Source organism: Anopheles ziemanni, chromosome 3 (genome assembly GCF_943734765.1).
Source record: "Anopheles ziemanni chromosome 3, idAnoZiCoDA_A2_x.2, whole genome shotgun sequence".
NCBI classification, from domain to species: Eukaryota; Metazoa; Arthropoda; class Insecta; order Diptera; family Culicidae; genus Anopheles; species Anopheles ziemanni.
This window is the reverse complement of record NC_080706.1, coordinates 24,402,970-24,420,413: the sequence shown is the minus strand read 5'-3', so window position 1 is coordinate 24,420,413 and position 17,444 is coordinate 24,402,970. Positions and strand designations below refer to the sequence as shown.

Sequence of the window (17,444 nt, the reverse complement as noted above, 5' to 3'; positions counted from 1 at the left end):
CAAGAAAGAGGAAACCAATTATGTAAGCCAAATCGACACGGAAAAAAACAAATATTAAAATCTCGATTCGGTGTGAAATAAAAGTGAATATCAGTACACGTAGTAAACAGTTCGAGGATTCGTTAAGACTGTGAGCAAATACAGTGGATCACAAAAATTAAACAGTGTGAAAATGTTTCTCAAGCCGTATGGAGGAGGGTTACTTTTCCTACGGTACGCCAAAAAAGGAAAACAAAAACAACACAAAATCACTGGAGTGATCGTACGTGAGTGAAGACGCAAACCAAGGTAAATCAAAGGAGACTTAACATGGCGACAAAACCAATAGTGAGCGGAAAAACGTGGGCAAAAGATTTCGGTTGCATTCACTTCTGGTCCCTGTACTGGTTGGTTCTGTTCTGGGCGGGGCGGTTTTGGGGTGGGTAATGCAAAAATTTACTTATACTTCATCAGTTATCAAAAAGGTGGGGTGTTGTTGTTGAGAAGAAAAACAAAAACTTCGGTTAGATTTCTTGCAGTCAAACGAGAAACGGGAGTGGTGGGGGATTGTACCGTGATTGTGATGGTTGGTATGCTGTTTTATATATGGGTGGGGAGTAGTTGTTTCCTTTGCTTTGTTTTTTTTTGTTTAAATAATTCATTCCAACGGTTGCATTTGGGTATTTGTTTAACGATACTGTGTGTGCAAGGGCGGTTTAACGCTTTGCTAGAGCCATATACCGCTGCACTTCTACACTTACCATAGTCACGTCATCGATTTTTGATATACTTCTTACAAAAATGTTGACGCGAACAACGGCCGGCCCGTCTGTGCACGGAGTGAGTTAATTGGCGCGTTTTTGCATGGTTTGAGTAGAGTTTGGTTTTGGCGGTTTGGATTCGATTTGTTTGTTTAGAATCAGGTCGTCAGTTTACAGTCGGTTGCAGTCGACGTTTTTGTTTTTTTTTTTTTGACGTTTTTCGGTCGTCCCGTTACCGATGCATCGATCGAGTCGCAACGAACGGAATATATCGGAAATGGCAGCCGTATTCGGTGATCCGATTTACGCAATCACGTATATTACAGGTATTTGGCGCGTAAAATATCGTGCAGGATTATTGTTTTTTTTTTGCGAGTATCATTGCGGTATGTGACAAAATTCGCGAGGCAAACAGTTGCAAACGGATGACGACGATGCCCACAATGAAAAGAGAGAAGAGATGTTGGCAGTTGAGTTGAGTAAGTAACATAACGCTTTTGGTGCTGGGTTCGAAAGGATGTTAGGCTTCGTTCTCGGTTGAGCTCTGAAACATAAGCGCACGAATTAAAACTTAAGAAGGAAAGAAGGAACGAAAAGAACGTCTTTGTTGCGCTACAAAATTCAATTTGCTGCTGTTGGCGGATTAGAAAGAATCGTCAAAACAATCGACATATTTCCATTCTCAGGAAACAGCTTGCTGATGATGAATGGACTGTGTGAAGGGCAGAGAAAAAATGATACGCTTGCTTGCACATTGAACGACTCACGGCTCACAAGTAATGGAGGCGATCGATGGCGGAATGCAACTGTCAACATTTTTGACAGCTCGACTATAATTCGTTTACAAATCTCTTAGTGTTTGGTTGTGGTCTGTTGGTATTACATTACTTAAACTTTATTTTGCTTTCGCACCGTCTGATTAGGTGATATTTGATTGTGAATGTGTTTGTGTATGGTGTTACCTACAGTGATCGTAAAGGTTTCGTATTTGGTGTATGTGTGCGGGTGTGATGAAAGGCTGTCGCCTCGTCGAAAGTTTGAACACTTTCCGGGGCTGGATAGGGAAGGACAATTATTCTTAGCAGCACACACACACACACGCACGCAGAGACGATGAGTGGAACAATGTCGCTTTCGACGCTGCACGGCTTTCGATCCTTTACGCTAGAAGTTTTCGGATGTATCGAAAGGGGTAGCATTAGTATGCATCGTTCAAGGTGGCAAGATAGTTGGTGCATATGTTGCTATTATTCTAGAACAGAACAAAACAAAAACATGGTGACGCACAGTGGAATGAATGTAAGGGCACGTCAATTACGCCATCACTAAAAAGCACAAAGCGCCGCGCGGGGCGTATTTTCGTAGACGCAATAGTTGTCCGTTCGAGACGATTGGAAGGAAATATTTCGCTACCTGCACCATGCGAACAGATGGCTGCAATGAGGGGTTCATGTTTTGGAATCAAAGACTTCATGCTAAATTCTAATCGCGTGATAAGTGACAGTGCAGGAAACTTTATGACTATTTCCTCATCCCCTTAAAAACTGGATATCAAAATTAGTTTGTTAAGATCATGTGTATCTATAACGTTTTTAACCAGTTGGAATAATGAACATATTGCAAAAGAATAATATATTTTCCTTCATGCAATCGTTTGGCAAATTTGGCACAAAAATGTATCTTTGCACCACATAGCTGAAACGCTACAGTTCCACTCTTCCATTTGCGGGCATCTGTTACCAACCACTTCAAACATATGCAATATATTAAACCTCAAGTGACCGACGTAGGTTTTTTTTATCCTAGAACAAAACAGTTGTCCTCCAACCGACGACATTTTTCGGGGAGATATTCAACGTTTATCGTGTTATTTTTATCGCTAGCTCCGGTTGTTCTTATTGCGTTCTCTTGAAGGACCACGATATAGCCCGGAGGCTCTCGTTAGGCGCCCATCGGGATTGTCTTTCAGATTTGATGGCGACCAAAATCTTCGGAAATAATTTGGCTCCGAGCGGGAAATTGTACCCGATGTTGTTTTCTTTTTGTCTTTCGCTCTATGAAAACCCATCTTGGCAGACATGGTATTGTTTCCTTTTCTCACTCTCTTGCACCCGTGGAAGATACCCCAAATTAGCTTTCCTTCCGTCGGGGGGATGGAGTAAGGATTGTCCTAAGCCAAGAGGTGTTGTAGCAATTTCAAGAATGTAATTGATACGCACCGGATGGAAGTGGCATATGAGATGGGTTTTGTTTCTTTTTATTATGTCCAGGAAGCCTGATTCGTTGTGCTTAGTTCATTTCGTATGTATTTGATTATTATTCTTGGTCTAGAAAATGTCCAAAAAACCGCATTTGAGGTAATTCTGCTTGTGAATATTCCGATCATATATTTCCTGTTCATGTTAATCGAACTGTCACCATCCAATTGAGATGGTGACCTAAATAATGGGTGCATAAATATAGCATATTGTTTCACGTGAACATTCCAAAACATTCCAATTCTAGACAACCTTATTTCTCGCACGTCCCGAAGATTGTCAAGCGCCAAACCATCGTCAGCTGAATGCACCATCACGTGTTTAAGTTTTTTGTTTCGGGGAAAACGTCCCGTACGTGCCGGTGCATAGCCGAGCGACCTTGGGAGAACATGCCTTCCACGCTACCATTTGCACTTCATCCAGGGCGAGCTCTTTCCGGCCTGGTGCCATATGGTCTCCCCGGGGATGCGTCCGAGCGGACGACAAGATGTGAAAATTTTCTCTACCGACAGCCGAAACGGCCCGGCATGTCAAGGAGGGCGCATTAGATCGAAAGGTTTTCTTTCCCCGTTTCCCCGGTGGAAGGGAACCAACGCTCGTCCTATCCATTTTCCACGTCCTAGACCGCTGGTGAAAAGCGTTCCCGTCCACAGGGTAACGACGACACGAAAATAGTCCGAATCCATTTTCGACAGCTGACGGCGATCGGCAAACTTTCCGCCGAGCGGCAAAGAATCACGACACAGGCTCCCTTGGGCGTGCCAGGGGACTTTCGAGGACATTCAGAACTCGTGCATTTGTTTGTGCATGTGTGTAGTAGGGTTCTGGGGGGAGTTTGTCTTTCGCGCAGTCTCTCCGGTCCATGGTCCGGTTCGGATTCTGGCAGAGGACAATTAACACCACGCAGTACAATCGTGGGCGTCCGGGTGGTAAAAAGGAAAGATAACAACCGTTGTCTTCTGACGGGACGCACCCGAGGGCCATATCCACCGAGAACAGTTGTTCCATTGAACATCTTAACATAGCATAAACACTCGGCCAGTGGATTTCCATTGGACGAATGACCACTCAGGCGGGATGGGGCGTTCTCGATTTGGGTGTAGCCGAAAAGTTTTTCCGCACTGTCACTTACCATAATGAGACAAAGTCTACATGCCATTAAGGCCGCCTTCTCGTAATTGCTAGCAATCGAAATGGAACGACATTGAAATATATTTAGCCTGAAACGTGTGGAAAGTTTGGCAAACGGAACTCGAACGGAAGCGGATAAACAATGGGGAAGCATATCGATAGCGCAAAACCGTTTTTATAAGTGTTTTCATTGCTTCAACACGTTATTGAAAGAGAAAAGAAAGTAGAGGGTAGAAATCTTGGTTAACTTGTTATGGATGCATCAAACTCTGAAAACGTGTCGTATGGAAAGGGCGACATGCAGAACACAGGCATTTAATAAATGCTCATCATAAACAAACCTATTTGCAACGAGCTTGAAACACCAGGTAATCGAGAATAAATGGAAGCTAGTTGGTTGACCCGCAATATATTGCTTTTGGCGCTAAAGGGTAAAAGCAAAAATTAGTTGGGATGAAAAACTAAACCATGAGAGAAGATGATGCTTTTTCTTTTCGTTTCGTATTTATCAAATCTGGTACAATAGTTTCAAAACCGTATAGTATGATATTAATTTAATTCAGAATGGATTGATTGTAGTTTTAGTTCTGCATTAATGAAAGACTGTGTATTTTCATTGAAATCGTACTTTCTTAGATTCATTTCATAGTAAATTAGTGTTAATGTTAATTTTTTTAAAAATTTTGTTTGTAAAACATTTAAATATATGAAAGTATCCTCATATAATAGACTGCAAAACAATGTGTCAAAATATCATTTACAATAAAGTGTAAGTTGTAAACTTTTCAATTGAAATTCAAGAAGGATGATCATCGGCTTCTGTTATGCCTTTAAAAATGACTTTCTGTTTCAGTTCGAAGAATGATAAAACATATCAAGAAGTTGCGATTAAATTAAAATCATGCTATGGTCATGATTTGATGACTATATTAATTTTATGCACCCCGTAGGCATGAATGTTTGCAACAGGCAAAGCTTATGAGTTAAAATATTTCTAAAAAACAGGTTTCAAAAAGACTACCATCGAAAATAGAAGAAAAGCAAAAGAACTAGTCAACAGCTCAAACCATTACGCAAGAACCAGAAACGGCGGGCAGCATGTTGGTAATTGGAAAAGTGCGTGTTTTAAAAACATTAGCATAAGCGATAAGAAAGTACGGTGGAATATAAACTGTAAACTGGAACCTGTTGGCTTCACCACCACAAATGAGATGGTTTGTGTGAATTTATGTAAGAGGGATCCTTTTTTTAAAAAAAACATTGATTATGCAAGGAAATATGCGTTAAGTATGACTGAACACCATGGTCAATGCGTGTTTTCATTTTTGAGCAAAGCCGCATGTTGTTAGTTGTAACCGTCTAATTGCGTTTTCCGTTTACCATAGCAGAACATTTCCTGGCCAATGCGGGTACCACTGCTGAGCGTAAGGAAAGAAAAAAACCCCAACCCACTCGCTACTACAAACAACGTGGCGGAAACGAGCAGCCGTTAGTAATCCAGTTGGTCGATTTTGTTTCCTTCGCTTGGAAGCGGGTGAGTTATAAAACGACAAAAATGTATTAAATTGTTAAAATGGCAGCAAAAACTTCAGATCCAGTAAAGCGGTCTGAATAGAAAAGCTTAACGACAAGGACTGCAAACTTCAAGCTGTTGCACGTTCACGCGCATAACTCGTGTGCCAAGCTGGTGCTGGACTTTTAATGAAAATTGTGTTGAAAAAGGAAAGAATGTGGTACACTAGCGTGTGGCCAGGGGGAGGGGGGAATAGGGGTAGGTTAAGGTAAAACAAATGTACGGAGTTTGGGATTTTCTTAACAACCGGTACGTATTTTTACCGGGGCTAACACAGGTGGAGCACGAAACCGGCACAACATGTGTTTGCGTGATTTGTTTATTTGCTCCTAGGATTTGCACTCGCGAACATGCTTACCCGTTGTACTAACACGGGCACCGAAAAGGACACGCTGGGGTGTTTTTTCTTTCCCTCGTTTTAATGGTGACATAACCAACATAGTTATACATGAAACGATCCCACTCGACGGATGGTAGTGTTTGACACAACGTTTACGAAAAAAATAATTGAGGATGGAAGATTTGCAAGCCGTGGTTTAAAGTGTATCTTGAATGCACCTTAAATTCAAAATTTTAAACACCATGTCAATACACAACTGGACAGTACAACCATTATACCAGACTAACGTAAAACCATTCTTCAATGTGACGGGATTATATTTGTGGCCCGTGAAAAGAATGAGACTCAAAATTAAAGAAGGAGGATGAAATTAAAATTATGACACTTGTCAGTCACAGCAAACGAATTTCCCGTGAAGAGAAAAGGAATTTAAAAAAAGGGAATGATTCCCGGAACAAAACCTCCTTGGTCAACCAGCTACCGGTTTGCCACATGTGTTGGTTATGACAACTGTCCCCCCCGTCCACCATTGAACGGACGTCGGAAGGACAGATGTTTCATTAAAACGCAAGGGATTGCGAAGAGGAGTGCTGGTGAAACGCTTTCTCTGTTGCCATTTTGTTTTGTTTTTTTTTTCACTTTGCACTGACGAGGTGGATGATGATCGTAATAAGCGGAGCATTATTTTGCGGTTCCCGACTGCTGAAAGATGTCAATTTGGCAAACCCCCGGCGTGTACCGTTCTTCCCATCCTAGGTTACCCAGCATGGGTGCCATCAGTGCACACACAACATCACACACAGATGTACCGAAATGAGCTTCACCGAAATGAAGCATCCAATTTGGAGCCCCGGTAGACCACACGGAAAGTGCGGGGCGTGCGGTCTGGGGATGTTGTTTAATATTCAAGGACTTTCGTCACGCTCGACTATGGAGCCACCGTTGGGAAAATGGGGGAGAAAAGTGGGATGAAAAATAATAACAAAAAAAAACGAATCTCCCTAGATTCCCGTGCCTCTCAATCCCGTGAGAATCCCGGAGGATTAAGGAAGCGCCATTGTCGGCTCTAACGGGTTTGTTTGCGCTCTGCATACAAGGGAGTTCCGGCGGCTCGACGCAAGGGGTCCGGGTCTGATGACCCCAGAACCGTGCGGGGAAGCGTGGCCTTATTTATTTATAGGATTCGACTGCAGCGATGGACCCGCCCGCCCAAATTGAAGCCCCGGCTTTGGCCGCACAAATTTAAGGGCACATCGGGCTGAAATGCAATGAATAAATGAAGCGCCCGGCAGGAGGCGCTTTTCAACAGGAGATTGCATCCTGCGGTTGAAGCGTCGACCCGGACCGTGCGGCTTGACTTCTGTCGGGGCCGGGGCCTTGGCTTTCCCGTCGGTACGGGCGAGCCTAATTGGAATAGCGGTGGAAAAGGCAACACCTGCAGGATTGGAGCTTTGGAGCAGCATAAAGGGGCTGAAGGCAAAAAAAAACGCAAACAAACAAAAACACAAAAAGAGCCCCACAGCTAATCCCACTGAGTGCTGCTTCGGGCGTCGATGGGTGGGTATTTTGGGTGGTGAAGATGATGAAGGCTGGTGTCATAAGCCGGCGAAGGCGTGCTTTTAATAACACGATGGCTTAAATCGATGCAGGTCCTCTGGGGAAGCGAATCTGCAACCCGCAGGTAGGAAAGAGGGGGAACGTACAGTAATCTGCAGTGCGGATACGGTGGCGTTTGTTTAGCGAATACGGATGGTTGTTGGTGTTCAGCTTTGACCATGGTGTTGCAGACATACCGCTTCGATGCTAATGTTTCTTCGAAAGCAGATGTTTAAAAGATTTTCGTTTTTCATACTTGGTTTTTCTATGCAACGTCTTAAAAATGTCCACAAGACAATACATTTTTGAAGTAGCTGTACTGAATGTTGTTTTGTTTAACAGTATAGGACATCTCATTTCTTTCCTATCTTGAAAAAGGAACTACCTATGGCAACATTCCTTCAGTTTCCTCTCTGCATTGTGAACATTTTCTTCGCTTAGACGAACAAATTTTAATCGTAATATTATCAATCAAATGTTTGAACAAACCACGCAACAAACAAAAGAAAGATCCAGTTCTACGCAAAACGCAAATAGTGCCTGCGGATGCTGCTAGCGAAAAGCCAAAACTTAACCAGCAACAGGAACAGAACTACACAAACCGAAACAAAAGAGTAGGAAATGAAATTCAACCAACCGATCGAAACAATTACGAAAACAAACCTAAGCAAACTCAGAAGCAGTCATTCCAACTAGCGGAGGTTTTCTTGGCAACGTCACGAGTTGGCGAGGGTGGTAGAAAATTGTTTCTCACCCGAGATAGCAAGTAGAGATTTTTTTCGCCCATTTTAAAGCATCTTTCATTGTGAAGATAATTATGATATTTTTATGATTATTTAATTTCTGGGAGTTTAATCTTCATTTCTTCCACTTGCCATTTCGAGATTGCCAGCGGAATTGTGACGAGAGCAAGTACGTTTTGCTCTGTATGAAGTTTAGAAGTTTGAGGCTGAGTTCGAGTTACATTCCTAACAGAAAGTAATAATTAATAAAACTAGTTTAAACACGCACTCGAAACGAGGAATGAAGGAAAAACTGGTTTGCCCAAGCATTTAACCGGTGTTAGAAGAACTGGCAAGGTTCGAGACAAAAATCAAGAAAATCGTAGTGAAAAACGGGAAAAGCTAAAATTTTGGTTTGAAATTCGTATGTTAACCTTGGGGAGAAAAGACCCAACACGAGCGCCTAAGGTCTGCAGAGTTTTCTCCGAATGCGGGTTGCAGAAAATAGGGTTGCAAGAACTGTTAGCAAACTAGTTTTATTTCAGATATACTCAGAAACAAAATGAAAGATAACAAAACGCCGGGCGCAGCGTGTGAGGTAGCGGTGAGATCGGGGGAAGCCAATTGGTCGAATCTTCATCGCATCCCAATGGGGCGAAGATAAGCAGACGAATCCATAGAAACATGGTCAATTTTTGATTCGGTAGCGAATTCGCTCCACCCAACAAATGGCGCTGGTAGTTCTAGTAGGTGATCTCACTCACTGACACACACACACACACACACACGGTCCGTACGGTTGCACACAGTCGTAATGCAATAGTACGCTGGAACTACGCGCAAGCGAAAAAGGACTTGTACAATGAAGGGCGCTAAAGAAAAGCTACCGAACGCCAAAGTGAACGTGAAAGGAGAAAACAAACTGAATGATACCGAAAAACGAAAATGGTCGCAGGAGCAAAATCCCAAATCAACTCTACGGCTACAGTAACTGTTGGTTTTGTTTAATTTTTCTGCAGCAGTCTTGGTGGCGGAGTAGTAGCATTGGCGAAACACTAGCGATTGTGAAAGCTAAGGTTGCGTTGGGTGGTGATGGCGGTGGAGTATGTGTGTGTTTGTGGATCTATTCGGTTGATTGTTTTGTTTTTTTTTTAATTCTATTCTGACTTGGCGAGATGTATAAGAAATCATGTGTATTTTTTTTGTGTGTGAGACTGACAGAAGACAAACTGTAACTTACCATCTTAATATCACTGATGGTCATAATGCTTCGAACGAACAGATTGATACGAACAACCGCCGGACCATCTGATGTGTAATAGGGGTTTGTGATTCGATATTTTTTACACGATTTTGTGTGGTATTGAATGAGTGATAGCATTGTGAAGGATGGTTATGTGTGTGTGTGTGTATGTGGGGAGGTTTTTTGTTTTCAATGAATTGTTCGTTTTCCGTAATTTTCGATTATTGTTTTTTTTTTTCGTTCGTTTGTTTGTTTGTTTGTTTGTTTGTTCGGTTGTCCCGTTGTTATCGGTATCGAGCGTGATTCGATGAATTCGTTAGCGGTTGCGAACGAACAGGTGCGATATTGCATTGAATGTAACACACGAATTTGCAATGCGCCGGCGGAATGTGTTTGTGTTCGTTTGTTTTTTTTTTTTTTGTGTTGTACCACACCGTAAGAGAATCAAAAAAAAAGAAAGTTGAAAAAGAGAAACAGTCAATAGTCTAGACACGGCTGAAATTGGAAAATCATGGTTGTTCAAGGCGAGATTAATAGGCAACCGCCGGCGTCGACGACGATCCACCCCACCGATGTTCGTATCCGCGATCGTACGATCGAGTTTTGAAGCCTCCACACTAGCGAGCAGGCAGTTATCGATCTTGAGTTTATCGGTACATCGGGCACGGGCAACGATGACCTGCAAGCCACAAAATGGCATCTTTGGAAGCTGCAGTAAATGATAACCGCATCCGGTTTGAAAGTAGCGCTCGACCAAAGCTGCTTTTGCATTATTTTCTTTCGTACACCAGTCTGCCCCGTTTTTCCATCTCTCGGTGAAATGGGTGTAATTTTTTAAAAATGTTTCTCTGAAAAAGGTGGAGTTTTTGAAAAGCAGTACATTTGAAAACATATGATTATATTTGTTAAAGGGAGTGAAAGAAAAATGTAAAAGATCCTAGCAAGCGGGCGGCTACATCGACACCGCGAAGCGATTGTGCTCGTGTGTGCTGAAAGTTTGGCAGCTTAGTGTGTAGTTTGCGTGTCAACGATGGAAATGTGTTCAAAATTTAGGTGTAAGCGGGTGTCCGGTTTGGCTGCTTTACCGCTCGACATCCGTGGTCAGATGTGACGTTTGGATTGCGCGATTTGTCCTAAAAGTGAGTCCAATTGGGCGCGACAAAGCGTGTCTTTTAAGTGTCGCTGCACTCGCAAGTTGACACTGTGGCGTAAAGGCGTTCCGATTGATCTACTTCTAGCAGCAGAGTGTTGCAGAAAGAACTATTTACAGAAGACAAATACTGCGTACGGCAGTGTTTGGTGTGTTACGTTCGGGAATGCGCATCCACTCCGAACGAGAAACTAATTGGAAAGCTTATTTACAACGAAAGCAAGCGCTCGAGAAACTGTACAATCGAAGACGTGGTGTGTTTCGAAGGCTGTAAATGTGAACCGTCAGCCTCGGTCAGCTTATTTCGCCGCCAAGTTTATCTTCATCGCTGTCTATGTACATTCTTGAATGGCAGCATCCATCGGCAATCCTCAACGGGATTTTACTGTTTGTGAGCTTTTGCCTTTGCTAGTGTATCTTCGTGTGCCTGTGTTTGCATGAAGTCAGTTTCATGTTAAACATTGCCTTCGTTTTTTGTTTTTGTCGTTATTTTAAAACGTGCCTTCCAGTTCGTGCCTTCGTCTCGGGAGACGAGAAGTGAACTGAACCGCGCTCATGGATACTTTATGTCGTTCAGACACTAAAATTTACCAGCACAGGTGGAATGGGGGGTTGAGTGAGCCCCCGTCTACCATGAGGATCCCACCAAGGATGTGGAGAACGGTTTGCTCGTGTTTTACGATAGTCTCCATAGTAAAACTATCCAATTGGACAGCAAAAACCCGGCACGAGGTTGAGAAAAGAAAGTTTTACGAGCTGCCCAGCCAGGCTCCTCCGGTGGTGGTGGTAGGGCACACACACACACACACACACTCACTCACTCGTATATTGCGGACGATTTGTATTTCTTGTCTTGATGGGAGCGATTTAAGGCAAATGTTCGTCTGAGAGTGCAATAATATCATCCTTTATGGTGCGGACGAACGTTTCGGCGTTCGGTTGCGAGCATTTCCAGCTGGCACGAACCGTTTAAAGATTAATGCCCGGCCATCCATGTCGATTACGGGTGCGCGGGTCATGGGGCAAATGGTTGCCGGGGTGGGGGGAGCTTGGGAAAATTCATTACTACAGGACAAGCGAGCGTGAGAAAGGTGTTCTTTTTGGTTGGACAACAGTGTGCTAGCAGTTCACCCCTCCAAATTCTCCAAATTTTAGTCAAAAATTTGCTGAACAAATTTTGAAACCGAGTAGAAAGTTTTTCCCTTTCCACCTCGAAGACCCTGAACCATTTCGTTCAGTAGAGCAGTGTTCTACTTTTGACCAAGAAAAAAAACACAAGCTTATGTCCACTTGCGTCCACAAAGAAACCGGTTTGTGTAAGTTGGAAAGAAGGGGGAAAAAGCGTTGCCAAAGGCAAACAAAGTGTCCAACGCGCACCGGCCACCACGGGCGGGTCAGACAATTTGCCTAACTCACTAATTCAGAAGCAAAGTTTTACTTTTCGCTAACTGCCAAAAACTGGGCACTCTGTAAGAAACTCTTTGCCCCGTTTGTGCGGTTCACGGCTAAACCCTAATGGGACCCCGCCAGTCCCTTCGCTGGCACGAACATCGCAACAATCAACCCAATCTCTTTTTTCCCGTTGCTGGTTCTGCTCGTCGAACAATTTGTGTTGCGAGTTTAGGGGAGGAAAAAAAAAGTGGAATGAATACTTGGAAAAATCAACCAAGAAGAAAAAAACAAAGCGAGCATGATACCGTGAAAACAAATCAACCACATCATCGCCCTGAAGGCGACGGCGAAGCACACCGAAGCGACCCAAATTCGATGGCTGGTTCTTTTGCATCCGTTTTCCCTTCCGAGGCGTCCGAGAAATTCTTTCAGTAACTCCTACCAAGGGTGCGAGGGGGCGCTGGCAGTGGCATCCCCTCAGAATCGAGTCAAAGATGAGCTTAAGGTCATTGATGGCCTCGGTCGAAAAAGTGGAGTTCGTCGGATGACAAACTGGTAGCCCGAAAGTAAGCGACAGAGCGAACGGTTCGATGATAGATGGGGAAAAGTTTTACAACCCCACTCCTCCAACCTCGCCGCTACATACCCCCTTTTCAACAACAAGGTGGAACTTCTACGGGGAGGCGATGAAAGTTTTCAGTGGAAAATGTCAAACCGTTCTCGAGTGGGGATCGATTTGTCGCAGAGAAATTCAAATTCATGATTTACATGGCCTATTGCGATCCCGAAGCGGGCAGTATCGGATCAGCGAGCACAAAAGTCGCCCGCGCGGAAAGCGCAAAGGGGAAGGAAAACAAAATGTCTCGATTACCTGGAGATACACTAACACAAGCAAACTCGGAAGGACGGGAAAGCGTTTTGAGAGAATTTGGGCCCATTTTGGACGCACCTGGCTCAAAAGTAACCGTTCGGTCAATCCCTGAGCTCGCGGAGAGGACTTTCCATACCGTCGGAAAGTCTTCAACCATCGTCTAGATTCCGTTGAGCCTCGGTCGGAGCGTTTCTTTCCACTTGGCTGGGGGGCTGTTTTTTGTGCATGTGTGCCTAATTTGGCAATTTGTATGATTGAAGGATGGGCGAGGCTTTCCGGAGGCTTACGAAAACTGGTACCTTTCCGTGGCGGTGGCGGCCTAGTTCAATATTCCTTTGGGCCCGGAAAAAAAGGGTAGATCGAACGATATGAGCCGTAAGATTTTCCTCCATTACCTGCTTGGAAGCGAAAGCTGCTTTGGACGTTTTAAAATTTCCCAGCACGAATCATCGACATGGCGGGCGTTCAAAACCCGTCTTGTTGTATGCTTTTTACTTTCCACCCCGAACCTCGAACGGAAGCAAAAGGGAGGCAAAGGAAAAGCACCTTTTAGTCGCTATTTTGAAGCTCAAGCGAGCAATTTGTCCCGTTGAGCGTTGGGAATGTGTCGGTGTATTTGGTGCTGCACCCTTTCGACGGGATTTTCCGGCCAACCTTTGAGGCAAATTTTGTCCTGCCATTCCTCTCGAGAGGGTATTTGTGTGTGTGTGTTTGTTGTTGTGGTAGGGGGATTGTTTTCCTCCCGTGGCTTTCCATTGCCAGTTGCTTCATTTTGGCATCTCATTTGCATGCGATTAAAATGCGCATCACTAAACTGCCAGCGAAAAAGGGGGGAAATGGAAAGAAACGAAAGGTCAGGGTGAATCTGGCCTTACAAAAGAAAAAAACAAAACCATTGAAAACTTTCCCAAATTGACTGCGCACGGTGTGTTTTTTTGTTGTTGTTTTTGGTCTATTTTATTTTAATGAGGTTTCGTTCCACGATCCAGCCAAAGGTTGCCGGCAGGTTTCGGTCGCCTCGGTTTCAAATGTGGTGATTTCGCATTTTGATAAAGAAACTTTGTGTCATCCGAGCTGGGGTTGGGTAAAAAGTACCGAAAGACGCGCTTCGGTATTTCGATTCTTCCGTTTTTGTTGCGAATTATTCCACGCAGCAAATCAGAGTTTTCCTTTTTTCGTCTCCCATTTCCTTTCTCTCTCGAGGTTTTACATAAACCTACAAATCGCTGCCATTGCTTAGGAACCTTCATCAGATGCCCAAAACCTTTAAGACGAACATCCTTCGACGAGTAGCCGTTTGGACCGACATAGGGTTTTCAGTCATCAACGAGCTAAAACTCCTATTTTGGTTTATTCAATCACTTGACGATCGTGCTGAAGATCACCAGTTGAATCGACTCCATTGGTTTGATAGATAATGATTAAAGACAAAACAACATTTCACCAATATCTGTAAAATGTATCCCCTTGAAATGTTGGTATCATGGTAGAAATATTTTTAAATTCGTGCTAAGGAAAATAATAAACAATAGCAACCACGTCCATTGTGGTTGGATATTAGTGGAAGATCACCTGTTTGAATACAAAGTGGAATAATCTTGAAAAAATAAATTAGAAAAATTACTAGCTTTGCAGTGAAAATAAGGGAACGTATAAAGATACTGGCAGCATATAACTTTCAACACTACGAACGGAGAATTTTGTTTGGATGCCTGTGTTTCGAATACTGGTACAAAAGAATGCGCCTACCGTAAAAGCTACCGGGTGAAGAAAAGCCCCGAAAATTAGCCAAAAACTAAAAGGGTTTTTGGGTAAAGACAACGGAAAACACGACCGAAAAAACGAACCGATACCGAACGAAAGAGTGTATAATCAAGCCAGAACGGAAGAGTAAAAGTACGCGGTACCGAACACTAAGCTTGCCTTACCGGTTCCGTTGATGCCGGACGGTCGGATGCGGGCGTCGTACTTGCCGGCGCCGAGGATCTGGTCGAGGATTTTCTTCTCCTTCTCGCGGAAGTTCACTTTCGGATTGTTGGCGCTATCGTGGTAGGGGTGAGGAAAACCAGAACAAAGGGAAAAAAAAGGTAACGGGTGCGACCGGATGAGCAATGGTTCGTGCGAACGGAACTCGCGAAATGCTTTCGGCCGCAAGTTGGCTCGTCTGTCAACGCCAGCTTTACGACTCGTGGCCGGCTCGTCATTGTGCGTTAATTGACAGCCGGCGCACAATGGAGTGCGACCGCTTGCGGCCGGAAGCACATCTTGAGCACATCGTTTGCTTTAATCGGCGCAATGATCGTGTGCGCCCGGGAAGAAGGGAATTTAATCGGCCCACCGAGCGATACTTACAGTGACGCACTGCACAGGCAAGCGAAATAAAATATGGCACAAAAGAAATGGCCCGAGGCCATTCTGAAAACGTTGAGTTTGATCCTGCGAACGAGAAAGAGAGAGAGAAAGAGGAAGATAAAGCGAAAGGTAAAAAGGGGTTTTGAGTTAGAACACGCGCAGCTGTTAAATGTAAGCGACGGTTTTTAATGAACGACGACCATTGGCGCCCGTTTTGATCATCCCCGCGCCGAGAGTGTCTCATCAAACTCTGGGGGTGGGAAGTGGGTTGGAAAAACCCCATCGGAATCCTTTCCATCGGAGCATACGCCAGCATTAAGTCATGGTTTATATCTAGCCTCCGTCTAGCCGCGGTCCAACTCGAGTTGAACCGTTTCCAAGATGAAGCGCTGCGATACAGCTAAACGAGCTTTTTAATGCCCGGGTTTTCCCGCTCCCAGGTTACGGCTTCCTGGGGTGGGTGAGTTGGTTCGGCTGTGTATTTAAGCGACAGCAGTTTATTACACTTTCCGGTAGCAACGGCAATAAAGAGAAAATCATCTTTTGGGGTTTCGTTCCGGCAGAAGCTGTCCTGACGAGAATCGGCTGGAGTGTAACGAGTGCAAATGTGCTTCCCTGATGATGGAAAGCCATCGATACGGTGGTGCAAAAGAACGGGGTTGAAAATGACGTAAGTTCCACGGAAGGCAAGGAAGGTAAACTAGTTTTCGTGTACGTGCAAATTCAGAAAACACCATTTTAACTCTCAAAACCACAAAGGGAGGGTTGGACAAAAAAGAATATTGACGTCTTCTGGAATGTAATAAAGATCTAGGAGCGGTTTCGTTTCTATGGCCGTATTTTTGCCGTGCGCTCGATGACTTTTCCCCTTCCCTCCCGCCCGGCAGTTCAAAGCCAAAACCGCAGCAAACATCAAAGCCTTCGGACGGAGTCGCCCGGAGGGATCGATTGGAGGATAAATTTGACCCGGTCACCCTTTCGACTGGTGGGGGAAAAATACTGAATTCCCACGGTAACTCTTTCCCGTCGACCTGGTCTCTTATCGGAATGCCTTCGCTAGTTTCGCCCTTTCTGGGGAGGGGAGAACAAAAACGGAGAAAAGTTGAAAAGAGAGAAACTGTCGTTAATCCACGCCGCATGAAATCGGACGCGTTGCGTAACGGTCGGCTTGACGAAATACGGTTCCGTTCTCGAACCGCAACGAACCCCTTCCCTTTTCCCTCGGTCTTTGGTTCCGGTTGACCTTTTCTTCTCGTTCTTCCCACCCTACTCCTTCTTATAGAGTTCCTTCGGCCGCCCGTTTCAGTGCGTTGATGGTATGAGCTTTCGAGCGCATGGTTAAGGTCGATCGGAACCGACCAAAACCTGCCGTAAACATGCCCAACCGTGGCTGCGTGGTCTCCGGGAAAAGTTTTTCATACGTGAACCGCCACTTTTCTCCCCAGCGCCGTCCACCGTTCCCACAATAGATCGAGCACGAGCGCTTTCGATTATTCGATGGAGGGGAAACTTTTCCCAAACCTGCGGTGAGGCGACTGGTAGGGTTAATGGGAGTGTTTGGGAAGGGAAGGGGTGGTTGAACGAAACAATAGAACTTTTCCGTATTAGTTTTAGGGAAGGGGTAAAAGGAAAGGGTGCAAGTGAAAGGTGCACGGCATATCGCCACGAAGTTGTTTCGGTTAACCGGCAATCTTTTCTGTACCTTTCACATTTTACCAAATCTCGCACGAGTTTTTACTCATGTTGTTTTTTTTCCCCTACCTATTTCCAAGAACAATAGAAGCTTCTCTACTTCCCATCAATCGACCCCACCTCCCGTTGTGGGAGTTTTATTTTCCATTTCTCCCTCGGCTCCCGAGAGATTTCGCCCTCCGGGGCATTTTCGTTATGGGAAAACTTGCAAATCTTCCCTCCCCCTCCTCTCATCCGCTCTTTTTAGACTTGTACGCCACGCATGTGAAGGGCAATATTTCACCTCCATCCAGACGAATGGCCATTCGAATGAGGAAAATGGATTTGGGCACAGACGACACCCCGAATGCTTTAGCACTCTACGCCGGGCGAAGACTAATGGCG

The 17,444-nt window shown here is 44.5% G+C and overlaps 1 protein-coding gene across 12 annotated transcripts in view; it reads right to left on the bottom strand.

The window, feature by feature from the left end:
• LOC131289973 (glutamate-gated chloride channel) overlaps window positions 1-15,430 on the bottom strand; it is a 39,812-nt gene extending 24,382 nt beyond the window's left edge. For 6 of the 12 annotated variants that reach the window (XM_058319336.1, XM_058319330.1, XM_058319332.1 and 3 more), the window contains exons 1-3: window positions 15,369-15,430; window positions 14,945-15,057; window positions 741-808 (exon numbers count right to left, since the gene is read on the bottom strand). In XM_058319336.1, coding sequence (XP_058175319.1) covers window positions 741-808; window positions 14,945-15,057; window positions 15,369-15,430 — 243 coding nt within the window. Of the gene's footprint in view, window positions 1-740; window positions 809-9,600; window positions 9,669-14,944; window positions 15,058-15,368 lie in introns of all 12 variants that reach the window. The other 6 variants (XM_058319334.1, XM_058319338.1, XM_058319341.1 and 3 more) reach the window with 2 other exon arrangements.
• Window positions 15,431-17,444: the final 2,014 nt, after the last annotated feature.